This window comes from Lissotriton helveticus, chromosome 5_1, assembly GCF_964261635.1.
Source record: "Lissotriton helveticus chromosome 5_1, aLisHel1.1, whole genome shotgun sequence".
NCBI lineage: Eukaryota > Metazoa > Chordata > Amphibia > Caudata > Salamandridae > Lissotriton > Lissotriton helveticus.
The window spans coordinates 119,524,008-119,536,497 of NC_136065.1; the positions used below are offsets into that span (position 1 = coordinate 119,524,008).

General features: G+C 45.5%; 1 protein-coding gene across 1 annotated transcript in view; it reads left to right on the forward strand.

Annotated features, from left to right (window-relative positions):
* Positions 1-12,490, forward strand: part of SLC2A8 (solute carrier family 2 member 8) — a 123,109-nt gene that overhangs the window by 80,123 nt on the left and 30,496 nt on the right. Inside the window, exons 6-8 of the mRNA XM_078641845.1 lie at positions 5,865-6,014; positions 6,100-6,208; positions 11,730-11,903. Of these exons, the coding sequence (XP_078497971.1) occupies positions 5,865-6,014; positions 6,100-6,208; positions 11,730-11,903 (433 nt within the window). The remainder of the gene's footprint in view (positions 1-5,864; positions 6,015-6,099; positions 6,209-11,729; positions 11,904-12,490) is intronic.

Here is a 12,490-nt window from a genome sequence, read left to right on the forward strand (position 1 = left end):
CACAGGGCTCCTACTCATTTCGGACACATTACATGCATCCATGCTGAAGCGCATGCGCGGCCAGGGTTACGCTGGCCACGCCCACGGGCGGGGTGCCGCGCTGCGGCGTCAGGACCAAACAGCTTTTAGTCCCGAGGGCCGCTTTGGGACGGGACCAGCTGTTCCGCGCCACCGGCTGGGGTGCCTCGCGTGTTGGGTAGGTTCTCCACCCAGGCTGTCCACTGCTGCAGGTAAGCTTGGCCGCGGTAATGCCGTCTGTCCAGTAGCCTTTACTGCGATGTTGTGATGGGGTTCATCTTGAGGGCTCCTCTACAGGTTCCCTTCAAACTCGGTTCCATTGGGTATGCCCACTACGCTCGGGTGCCCTGCTGGGATTGGTGATGCGATGGGGCCGTGAATAGTCCTTCCGTCCTGGCCCTGATGACGGTGTACGGGCGGGTGTGACCCTTACGGACCCGTCCGGCCGCCGTGCACCGAGGCGATGTTTAAGGTGTGCGCGCGGTCCTGTTGATATCCACGCAGGATCCACGACTGAGAGGGCTGTACCGTGGGGCAGAGGGAGAGGGGGGACTGTTATGGTTCTCCCTGGTCTCCCCACTCACTAACTCCCATTCCTCTTAGCGAGGCCAGGTGTCCACATCCCCGCCTGGACTCGCTGTAATCAGAATATTCTACCTTACACGAACCACCCCTCTGGGTGTCTGTATTTGTTTCTCCCTGACAGGTATCCTACCTTTCCGGACAGCCCCACGGGAACAGTCTGCGGGGCCCATTAGGGTTGTTCTTAGGGTAAGCACATGACCAGTCACCATGTAGTGCTGTTTTAAACCTCCTTGTCCTGTTTTGATTTTGGTTGTTCTGACATATTGCAGTTTAAAATTGCCACAACCCTGTATTACACTGTCAAAATGTTATGAGTAGACGTTCTATCATCAAAATGTCTACTTTTGTGTGATTCAAGGAATGCATTTTATGTATGCTAGGTGTATGCTGTATGGAGGACGTGACGGAACCTAGTTATAGGATACGTTGCCACTTTTTATGCTAAATTGGCTTTCCTCTACATGCTTCTTCTAGGTTCCCTTCTTGAGTAGGACCAGTTGGCTTACTCCCTGACCGGCCCAGTGAGGTTGTATCTCTCTAAATATATTTTTTATTTATTAATTTTTTCACTGTGTAGTACCAAACACTCGAGGTCCTGAAGAATTGCCAGATAGGCATGAAACATGTCGACCTTTCTAGAGGGTTGAGTTAGTACACTGTAAATTAGGCAGTTCCCTTTCTCCCCTCTCACACCTTTTAATAAGGGAGTCAGCCACTCGAATAAAAGTCCTGTGTGGACTGACTCACCCTTTTTAACCTCACTCAAAACCTTCACGACTACACTTCACCAGACCCCTCACACGCACTCAAACCATTGGCTGGAACAAAAAATCTCCAACAAAGAGCGCCTTTGGCGCCCGTCAGACATTGCAGCGCCAGTCTGACGAGGAGCAGGAGACCGATGATGAAGCCTGACACCTAGGTTCCTGGGTGTGTGAGGTCTCCTAGATCCAACAAGGGAACACTTGTTCCCTGCCTCTGTTCTGTCTCCATTTCCTCACACCTCCATACTTACCTTTCCCTGGGGAACTCAGTACTCCTTTGCTTATCAGTTGTCTGGACATGTACTGTGGACCCCGTTAAATATTGTCCATCATTGGTTCCCAATTTTGTATTGTAATATGTGAAGTGTCCTCAAGTGATAAATGCGTCTCCTACAAAAAGACAACATCAATCCTATGCCTAGCTATGTAGTTAAGGACTTGCTTGCATTTCTTAGAATTGTGCAGACCCTGAACATTCCAGGACATAATTGAAAGCTCAGAAGGGTTGAGCTGTAAGCCTAACTTGGCCATTAAAACAAGGGTAGTAAAATTGACCTATACCATGAGCAGCTCAACTCGTAGACCGTTATAGAGCAGATGATGTGACATATTAGAAGGAAACAATACCAAACAAAATCCCCCCCTCCCTCCCACCCAACCTCTTACAAACCCCGAAGAGGAAAACCCAACACAATGTGGCGGCGAAATGCAGCGATATACATGGGGAAGTTACATTGCAGACATAGTCCACCGCATCAAAAAATCCAACAAAAACCAAGAGAACAAAGGCGTTCGCCATGGGGGGTAGCAACGCCACGACATCCGGGCAAGCCAATACAAATGACCATGGATGAACCAGACCTGCAGACAATCAAGCAATCCCAAAGCTGACAATGCAACAAGAGGAGAAAAACATGAGAAGGAGTCAAAGTGTCAGCCGTGGCCTGAGCTCGAGAACAGTTCAACGCACTGCTGGGAGTCTCCTTGCTCCGGGGAAGGCACTCTGGAATTGACATTGGCCTGAGAGCTATGATTCTTATAAGTGTGACAAAAATCCTGAGCCTCCGTGGGGGTGTCAAAAATGCGAACTTTACCAGCTACTTCAACCCTGAGGCACGCGGGGTAAAGCATACCATACTTAAGACCTAAATTACGCAGAGTAGCTTTGATACCAGTGAACTTTCGTCACGCTTCTTGTACCATTAGGGTGAAGTCCGGATAGAAGGACAGGGAGCCACCCTGCCACCGTATCTCCCCCTTCTCACGGGCAGCTCGAAGGGCAGCGTCACAGTCTCGAAAGTTCATGATCCTGGCAATTATTGGACGCGGTGGTTGACCCGGCCGCGGTCGGGGACCCAGGGAACGGTGGGCCCGCTCCACCACAAACCCCTGAGTAAATGGCTCCCTGCCGAACAGTTCGATGAGGAGGTTTTCAACAAATACTTCCATCCGACCAGTTTGGGTAGTCTCCGCCACACCTAAAATACGAATGTTATTGCGTCGTCCGCGCGCCTCTAAATCTTCATTTTTAATGGCCACTTCCTTCAGGATCCTTTCAAGACGTTCGAGCCGCTTCAATGCCTTGGCGTCCGCATCCTCAATATCGGAAACACGGGATTCAACAACGTCCATCCGGCGATCATGGGCCTGCACTTTAGATCCCATATCAGCCAGCTTTTGCTCCAGAGTGTCAAACCTGCTGTCCAGTGATTTGAAGCCGGCCCTCATCTCACCCATCATGGCCGTGACCAGGGAGGTGGTGTCATCCTGGGCGGGGGGAGCCGTCGCGTCTGAGGAGGATCCAGTGGAAGCGTCTGTAGCCAGCATCGAGGCTTTGTCAAAGCTGAGCTTCCGCTGGTTAGGGTCCCTTTTCCCCATAATGACTAGTGGGCAGCAGGGAGCAGCGTGCCAAGCTCCAATAGGAAGGCAAGAGAAGACCAGATGAAATGGCTGCAGGCAAATGGCCAATAATGAGCGAGCAGTGGGGGATTGCCGCGATATCAAAATATATTCTTCGGGAATGATATATCGTGCAGTAGTTAGGGGGCCAGTTGCAGAAGTGTGGCACCGTTGGAATCAGCCACCAAGCAGCACGAGCAGCAGGCCATAGGTAGAGTCAGGCCACACACCAGGAAAAAAGCACCCCCGACACACTGCAGCCGCCCAGGTCGATGTTCCTTCCCCTAGGCCTTAGGGCAGGTCAGCGCGGCGAAGGCAGCACACCCTGGCAAGATGGCCGACCGGCCCAGTCGTGGTGCCAGGTGAGGATCAGCAGGGCTCGCTGTGTCAGCGCCACATCTACCAAGTGGCCGCGGGAGTAGGACACCGAGGTCAGGCGGGGCCACCCGGCCTCACAGCAGTACAAACCCCCGAGGCGCCCGTCACCACCCTCGCACCCGCCGCGCCGCGCCCAGGCCACAGCGCACAAACCCCCAGAACCTACCGGGCCGGACCGCAACTCGAGTCCCCGCTCGGTCCTACACACCAGGCCCGAAGGCCGCAGCGCGCCCCAGAGCCGCAGGACCGGCACGGACCAACGCCTGACCCAGAACAGAGGAAGAGCACGGGAGCCCCAGGCGCCACGAGCGAACGCGGGGCAAAAACAAAGCGCCCCCGGCGCAGCACTCACCAGTTGGCCAGGCGCAGGTAGAGAGGATGCCGAGGGGTTGGCGCTCCTTCTCCTCCGCCGAATGTAACCACACAGGTCACTCGCGGGTCCGAGGCTGGTATCGGATGATGGCGAATCGCCACAGCTTCAGGATGGAGGTAAGCCGCGGGAGCAGGTCTGTCTTATGCCCGCAGGATGTAGATAATTGGCTGCCCGAACGGCGGAGCTTCAATCGGAGGCGGCCATCTTGGACGCCTCCGTGGCCACGCCCCCCCCCAGCAAGTTTATTCTTCACTGGGACCAGTCATGGTTCTCTGTGGTCTTGTTTTTCGTGTCTGGTTGCTTGAATATAGTCTACACTTCTGTTCTTCCCCAGGGCAGAATAAGGCACTCTGCTAATCCTCACTGGAAAGGATAATATGTGAATGCGGGTTATTTCTTCTTTGTGGAGAATGGATGACATGCTGGGCCGGACAAAGGTACTGATTGCAGCTCTTGATGTCCTGAAAGGTTCGATAGACCAGCATTACTTGAGTTTGAAAACAACATGCCCAAGTTTCTTTTTCGGCTATCGTAAAACCCTGTCTTTTTATTAACACCTTTCCTGTCAGTTCTATAAATTGCCTTTTAATCAATTCTGAAACAAAATTTGAGTTTGTTGTGAAAAATGTGTGTGCGGTTTATTGAACGGTTTTGTTTAAGAATGATTGCTGGCCTATAGAGTACACTTTCAACGCATGCACCTGAACATGCTTTCTGAAAACGTCTGCTAAGGTTCAATAACGTAACCTTTGTTTCGTACGTAAAAATAATGTTGCATTGTGATTTGTAGTCAATACTGGGTACCTTCTCCTTTCAAAGTGTTACTCTATTCTTAAAAATATCGTTAGTTAATGTTAATGGTACTCGATTTATCAACCTCAGAAGAGAGGATGGGCTGACTAAACCTGCAGGCCACACCAGGTGTTAATAACGGATTTTCGTGCTCGCTTACCACACACAGTAACTTTGGGTGCCAGAAATACATCTGAAAAATATAGTATGTAGGTAAGATAGCTGAATGGCAAAAACAACAGGTGATGGACAGAATGCAGAACATTGTCATACATTCACCCCAGTACAGAGATCTGGGCCTAAATCGATCGTTTTTTTGCACTCCACACCACCCCAGGTCAGACATGGCCATATGCAAATCAGCCTTGACCCTGTGCCTAATGGGAACAGTCCAGCCCGAACTGCCAAGTCATGTCTTTCCCGGACCAGAATCAAGCATCCAAGGACCGGTTTCTGGCTATCAGCCGTCATCAGCCTGGATAGCTTGACTCCAGTGGTGTGGAGAGCATGGGTCTCACGTCTGAGCATACCCATCCCACTCGGAGCGACTAAGGCAAAAACAATAAGTGATGGACAGAATGCAGAACATTTTCATACATTCACCCCAGTACAGAGATCTGGGCCTAAATCCATCGTTTTTTTGCACTCCACACCACCCCAGGTCAGACATGGCCATATGCAAATCAGCCTTGACCCTATGCCTCATGGGAACAGTCCAGCCTGAACTGCCAAGCCATGTCTTTCCCGGACCGGAATCAAGCATCCAAGGACCGGTTTCTGGCTATCAGCCGTCATCAGCCTGGATAGCTTGACTCCAGTGGTGTGGAGAGCATGGGACTCACGTCTGAGCATACCCATCCCACTCGGGGCGACAAAGGCACTAAGCTGAATGGTCTTAGTGCTCGCTGTTGAGGTCTTTGTATGACCTGTGGGTTGCATGTAATTATCTCTCCAAGATTTCTTTGTACCATTAATAAATGACATGTACAAATTATCATCATTATTGTAATAACATATGGAACAATGTTCTGAAATAAAACTACTTGCTTCGCCAGGGAGAACAGTTCCGCATGTCCGAGCTCAAGACTCCAGCACTTTACAAGCCATTTCTAATTGGTATTTTGCTGATGGCCTTCCAGCAGTTGACTGGCATCAATGCTGTCATGTTTTATGCGAAAACCATCTTTGAAGAAGCCAATTTCCAGGTAAGTTAATCTTCTTCTTTCAGTCCAGAAAAGCCTGTAATACAAACATATGTTATGTAAATGACTGATCTCCCTTTTCCTCCAGAACGGTAGTTTGGCCTCAGTTATTGTTGGTGTGATCCAAGTGGTATTTACTGCTGTGGCTGCGATTATCATGGACAGAGCCGGAAGGAAAGTGCTACTCATTGTCTCAGGTAAGGAAGCTGTTCTTTGTGCAGACTGCCGCTATAGTGGATTCGGAAGAGGTTATCTATCGTAAGCTCCCCTGAATTTTATCCACTGAGCTAGTTAGAGGTCAAGGTGGTATCTTGCATGCCAGCTATTACCGACCAACCTCATTGAGGTGGCGAATGAAAACAAGCAAAGAAGTATTCACTTGTGTGAACACATGAGTTTTTCAATACAGTTACTGCATTTGTGGTTAATCTGGGATCTACTCCCTACATGTATATTCTGACAAACGCTGATAGCATGTCATTTTGCACTTGTTTCACATGGATAGTGTCTACTTATTATGTGACAATGAAGAAAGAGCTAGCACTTCTTTAATATTTTGCAAAGAAGGTTGAGGGGGTGGAGGGGGGTGCAATCTTTCATTTGAAGATGGGACAGATTTGGACATATAGGAGAGTCGCCTCACAAGTTTTGCCATACATTATATTGAGCTTTTGGTGTGGGCTTTTAATTTTACTTTCATTTTGATTGTTTTATCGTTAAACTGCCGGATCCTGTCTTATGAACAGTATCAATGTAAAAGTAAAGTAAAGTCCACATTTGTAAAGCGCACAATCACCCGTAAGGGTCTCTAGGCGCTGGGGGGCCGTCGGGAAGATTAAGCGAGCTATTGCCCAGAGTCACATGGTGCTGGGCTAACCTGCCGCCGGAGCCGGGGATCGTGTGACACCTCTTCCTTTGCGTTCTTAAGATACGATGATTAGTTGTCGTATACAATAATTTTTCATAATTTGAGAGCTCTGTCACCTATACATGCCAGACATGAACATTTTGCTTTATGACTTTCTTCTGTTTTAGAACATTTTGCTTTATGACTTTCTTCTGTTTTAGAATAGGGCTCGTATTTATTTTCTCAACTAAAGTTAGAAGATAGCCACTAAAATTAGAAGCAATATAAAGCGCTACGCCACATTTAAACTATCGTATATTAGAATCTATAATTCAAAGCTTGACTTTGACTAAGCTGTGTATAAAATTCTCGTCACAAACTCCATGGCCATTGTTTTGTATTACCTGTCGGCATACTCCTGGTGCTGTACTGCCTTTAGGAAAGGCTGCATATCAACATTTAGGCTGCACACTGCAGAATCACGATTTGGTAAACCAAAAGAATGTTACTTTATTTTTCCACTGCCTAAAATTTCGTGCACTTTAGTGCAATCTATTCTCACTATTTGTGTTGTGGCTGTCTTTGGCAAGCTTATGAGCTACATTATACTGAACCCCGATGTATTGCAGATTGCTTAATTGACCCCCGGTATGTCATGCAAACAGCTACGATTTCAGCTCGCTATTTGGCATACATGGAATTATGATCTGTACTGAAGGCAAGCAATACAGATTTGTATCATCACAGCTTTTTTTTTTTTTTTTTAAATCTTCATAGTTTCTGCTCCAAGTGTTTATCAGTAGCATCTTTTAGCTGTTTTTGAAGTAAGTGAAGTCAACATAGCGTTATTTAAGAAAAGCTGGTTTATTTCCACTTTTGACATCACCCACAGCATGCCGCGTTCATCTGGCTCGGAGGTCAAACTTTATCTTTCACTTGCCATTCGAAGCCTTCCCAGGAGCCGCTCTCTGTGCGAGTTTACATTAATTTACATCACTTACAGTATACATCTCATGAGCTAAACAGTGTACAGTAACGCGCGGTGGAAGTGCAGAAGATGCCATGCCAACATTACTCCGGACCCAAAAACAATTTAAAATAAACTTTACATGTCTATTACTTAATACCTAATAAAGTCATCACACTTTCAGGAACTTTTCTGAATCGTGAACCACTCACATTTCCATTACCATTATGACTAACGTCAGCATGAACAGATCCTGAAGGCTACACTTGTTCACTACTCACACTTACAGAAATTGTGGCTGCATTCACATGTCATATGGCAGCCAATGCGCCCAATCTTGGTTATCCACGGAAAACTACTTCTGTTGCATGATGTTGGCTTGTTCAAGTGTAACCTTCATTAGTTTTCTCTTGTTCCACTAACCTTTCCCTACAATAAATGCAGCGCCTTAGTTAACTTTGCTGACTTGTACTGGCATGAAAAACTTAGACTCCCCTTTTCTTACTTTGAGGGGTTTCATGATTAAAACCCAATCGCCAACTGACAAGTCCTTAACCACTTAAACCATAATTCATGGCAAATTTATTTGTCATCTGTTTCATGGCAAACGTAGAAGATACTTCTTCCATACTGTACATATCACTTTTGGCCACATTTTTCTTCTCACTCGACCATGATGGGAACAGAGATGTGTGCACCTCACTGCCCCCTAATAGAGAACATGGAGTAACCCCCCATAGTGCAGTGTGGTGATGTATTATACTTCCACACCTTCAGTTCAATGAAATCACTTGCTTCCAACCTTTAAGCAATGGCTGTCTGTACGCCTTCTTTCATGGTGTTATTGCCATGCTCCACTAAACCATTCGAAGTGGGAGTATAGCGCAACTTTGAGATGAAATATGTCTTGCATAAGTATGAACTTACACAACCTTGTCTGTGACAATGAACCTGGAAGCGCCTTCTGTTAAAAATATTTTACTCCAACTCATTGGCCGTTTCCATATCCAGTGGGTCAACAAACTTCTATCCATTTGAGTAATAGTCAACATTTAGAATTAAATACCTCCTACCTGAGGGCAATACTGCATATGGTCCTGAAAAGTCTAAACCAGAGGCCTTCAACATTTTTTAGGCGTAAGAACCTGCACCTGACAAAAATATCTAGAACCTAGAACTTCTCTTTATTGACAACCATAAACGCCCCTCATGGCAAATAATTTTACGATGGGGAAATATTAAATCGTGTTTAGCAAACCAAAGGTTTGTGGGTGACTGTGGTTTGGTGTCAGACGCTTACCTAACAGTTAAAAAAAAAATCCCTAAAAATGCACAATGGTACTTTATTTCTCACAAACAAAACATAATTTGACACCACTTATTCAGATGGTAACACTTTTTAGGGCTCGGGCTCTGTGTACACTGCACAGCAACGAGAGTCCTATTCCAGGCGTTTTGAAAATGGACCTTAAAATTACACATAGCTGTGCGTGTGGATTTCCAAGCCCATTTTCATAGGCCTTCGCGTGAGGTCTCACCTGACAGCGCACATGCACGTTGCTGCAAGGGATGTTGCTTACAGTAAAGGGCTTGGAGCCCGACCATTGCTTATTATTTGTTTCCTTTTTTGGCAGTCTTATTTGCTGATTCCTAATTGCTCAGCGTGGATCTGGCATCACTTCCTTTTCAATGTGTGGAGCACAGACCAAGCACAGATTGATTCATTTTAATTAGTTTCGGACCACTGCTTGTTATAACACTCCGTTCCCATTAAGCCGCAAAAATACTAATGCAGCATGCCTCCCTTTTATGCAGCATCCATATATAATAAAAAATTAAAATTACTCGTCACAATCTATAATTTCGGCAATTTTAAACAAAGAATTGAATGGCAAGTTTTTGTTGCACTCTTTATTTAATTAGTATTTATAAAACGTGTATTTATCTGTGGCCATATTTGGGTATATAAAACATATGTGATTCTCACAGCAGTACTCATTGTGTTAACCTTATTTGGACAACAGGCTTATTCATCCTTTTGAAATTTAAATTAATGTTGTCCAACACATAAGGATGAAAGGCTAGAGTTCACATAACCGGATTTGAACCTGTGACTGTAAGATGAAACACAGGCCCATATTGTCGAGGCATTACTCCACTAAGCCAGTACACTTTACGGTTGAGGGTTGTAAAAATATAACAATATATATATATATATATACCCACCCTCACCCTCACTCACCCTCACCCTCACTCACCCTCACCCACCCTCACCCTCACTCACCCTCACTCACCCTCACCCACCCTCACTCACCCTCACCCTCACTCACCCACACTCACCCTCAACCCCTCACCCTCACTCACCCTCACTCACCCTCACCCTCACTCACCCTCAACCCCTCACCCTCACTCACCCTCAACCCCCTCTCACCCTCAACCCCTCACTCACCCTCAACCCCTCACTCACCCTCACTCACCCTCACTCACCCTCAACCCCTCACCCTCACTCACCCTCACTAACCCTCAACCCCTCACCCTCAACCCCTCACCCTCACTCACCCTCACCCTCACTCACCCTCAACCCCTCACCCTCACTCACCCTCAACCCCTCACCCTCACTCACCCTCACAACACATATTGTGTTACAATAGGTGTCACATTTGCGAAAGATAAAACTATTGCCATTGTAAATAACAAAGCTATTAATTTCGCTATTTTCAAAACAAGCACATAAATAAAAAATGTGTCCTTTACAATACCAATAGCTCAAACTTTCCTAATGCGAGACCTATTGCATTGCTGTGCTTCTCTCCCCTGCTGCACTCTCCTGCTCTCTAGAGATGTGGCCTAACGACCAGAGCTGCCATCTAAGTGACGTAAATACAAAACATGTTGCATTCCAAATGCTATAGGTGTCACATTCGCGAAAGTTATAACTATTGGCATTGTAAATGACAAAGCCATCAATTTAGCAATTTTAAAAACCAACAAATAAATAAAATATGTCATTTACAAGACCAATAACTACAACTTTTCTAATGCGAGACCTATTGCATTTCCAATGCTTGGTTTTGTTTTGTTTATTTAAATTTTTCACGTGTGGCATCCGTTTTGTGCACATCATACATTGTTTTGTTGAATTCTGACAGCTCTTATTTATTGGTTTAGCTTTTGCCACAGTCACTGTAGCAGACAGGGATAGAACTATGGGTCGGCAAAGTTGTAGTACTTCCAAAAAGAGTTAGATGACACCTTGTTAGCTGACTAAGAAGCTGGACAAGTATTAAAAAACCTATTGCTTCTTAAAAAGGTCCCATTGCCGCATTTTTGCTGCCACACAGTCAGGTGCCGCAACCATGATTAAGTTCTTTTTTTATCTGGTGGTGTTATCCTCCGTCTCCCTTTCCTGACGTTGGATATCCACGGACTGAACATACAGCACCAGGAAAGAAGATTATGTAGTGCAGTGGTGGGTATTTTATTTTCGCTGTACCACTCGGGTTACGAGGCGCAAATCCAGAAGCCAGCTGTCTGATTGTCCATTTTGTGTGAGACATCCGGCTTCAGGGAATGGTTGATGAAGTATAATAATACTGGACTTGGGCAAGTTGTAAAACTTCATAAGTATTCACAAAGTGCAAAATTTCAAATCTGCGGGTATAAATAAAACTTCACTCACTGCAATTCAGACCCTGCACGTCACTGTTGCTTTAAAGGGCTTTTCCCGAAGAGTGAAAAGAGCCTACAAGAGTGTGAATATGAGATTTATTAACTGTAATATTTTTGGCCTGTTTTAATATACATCATATTATGGAATTATAAATTGCAGGTTGCTTTTGTTAAAAGAAACTATCTGAATTGCAATCTTCCAATTAGTAAACACTTAAAGTTTATTTTTTTTCAGGAATTATTATGGCAGTCAGTGCTGCAATGTTTGGTGTATATTTTAAACTTACATCTGTGAACCCCAACAACTCTTCGCATCCAGAATTACTTTCAGTTTTGAATGAGTCTCCTGCTGAAACATCCAATCCCCTGGCTTGGTTAGCCCTCTCCAGTATGGGAATCTATATAGCTGGTAGGTTAACACAGAATCGTGTTATTGTTTTCTTACTAAAATATTTTGGTTTCAATTGTTAGGTTCAGTTTAGTGCTTGCGAATGGTCCTGGTTTGTCGGAATTGGATACAGAAGGCCAGCATAGTAGACAAACTCCCCTCCACTTCCATCTTTCTAGAACTTTCTTTAAATAGTGGGATGGGGGGATGCCTAGCCTGCCAGAAAATATTATAAATGTCATGGTTTTGAAAATGAAGATCCCTTGATAACTGACCAGATCACTGAGTTCCCTCTCTCAGAATCTACTCTCACTGGAAGCACTTCAGGGGTACTTTACTGTTTATACAAGGATTTTTTCTCTGAAACTACATCCCATGTCCCAGCGCATATGCTTTAAAAGTAGGCTGTCCTCTCCTGTATGATTGCTTTTAATGTTTAATAGCACTTTCCTATTTGTATTCCTTTTTCAAATGATCTGAGGAATGAATACTCGTGGATACCTTCACTGGTTATAGATGTCCTAAAGTACTGAAATGTCTAAGATTTACAAAGGCAGCTTTTCCACCACGTGGAAACGTCTACATTTGTGAATCTGATATACATTTTT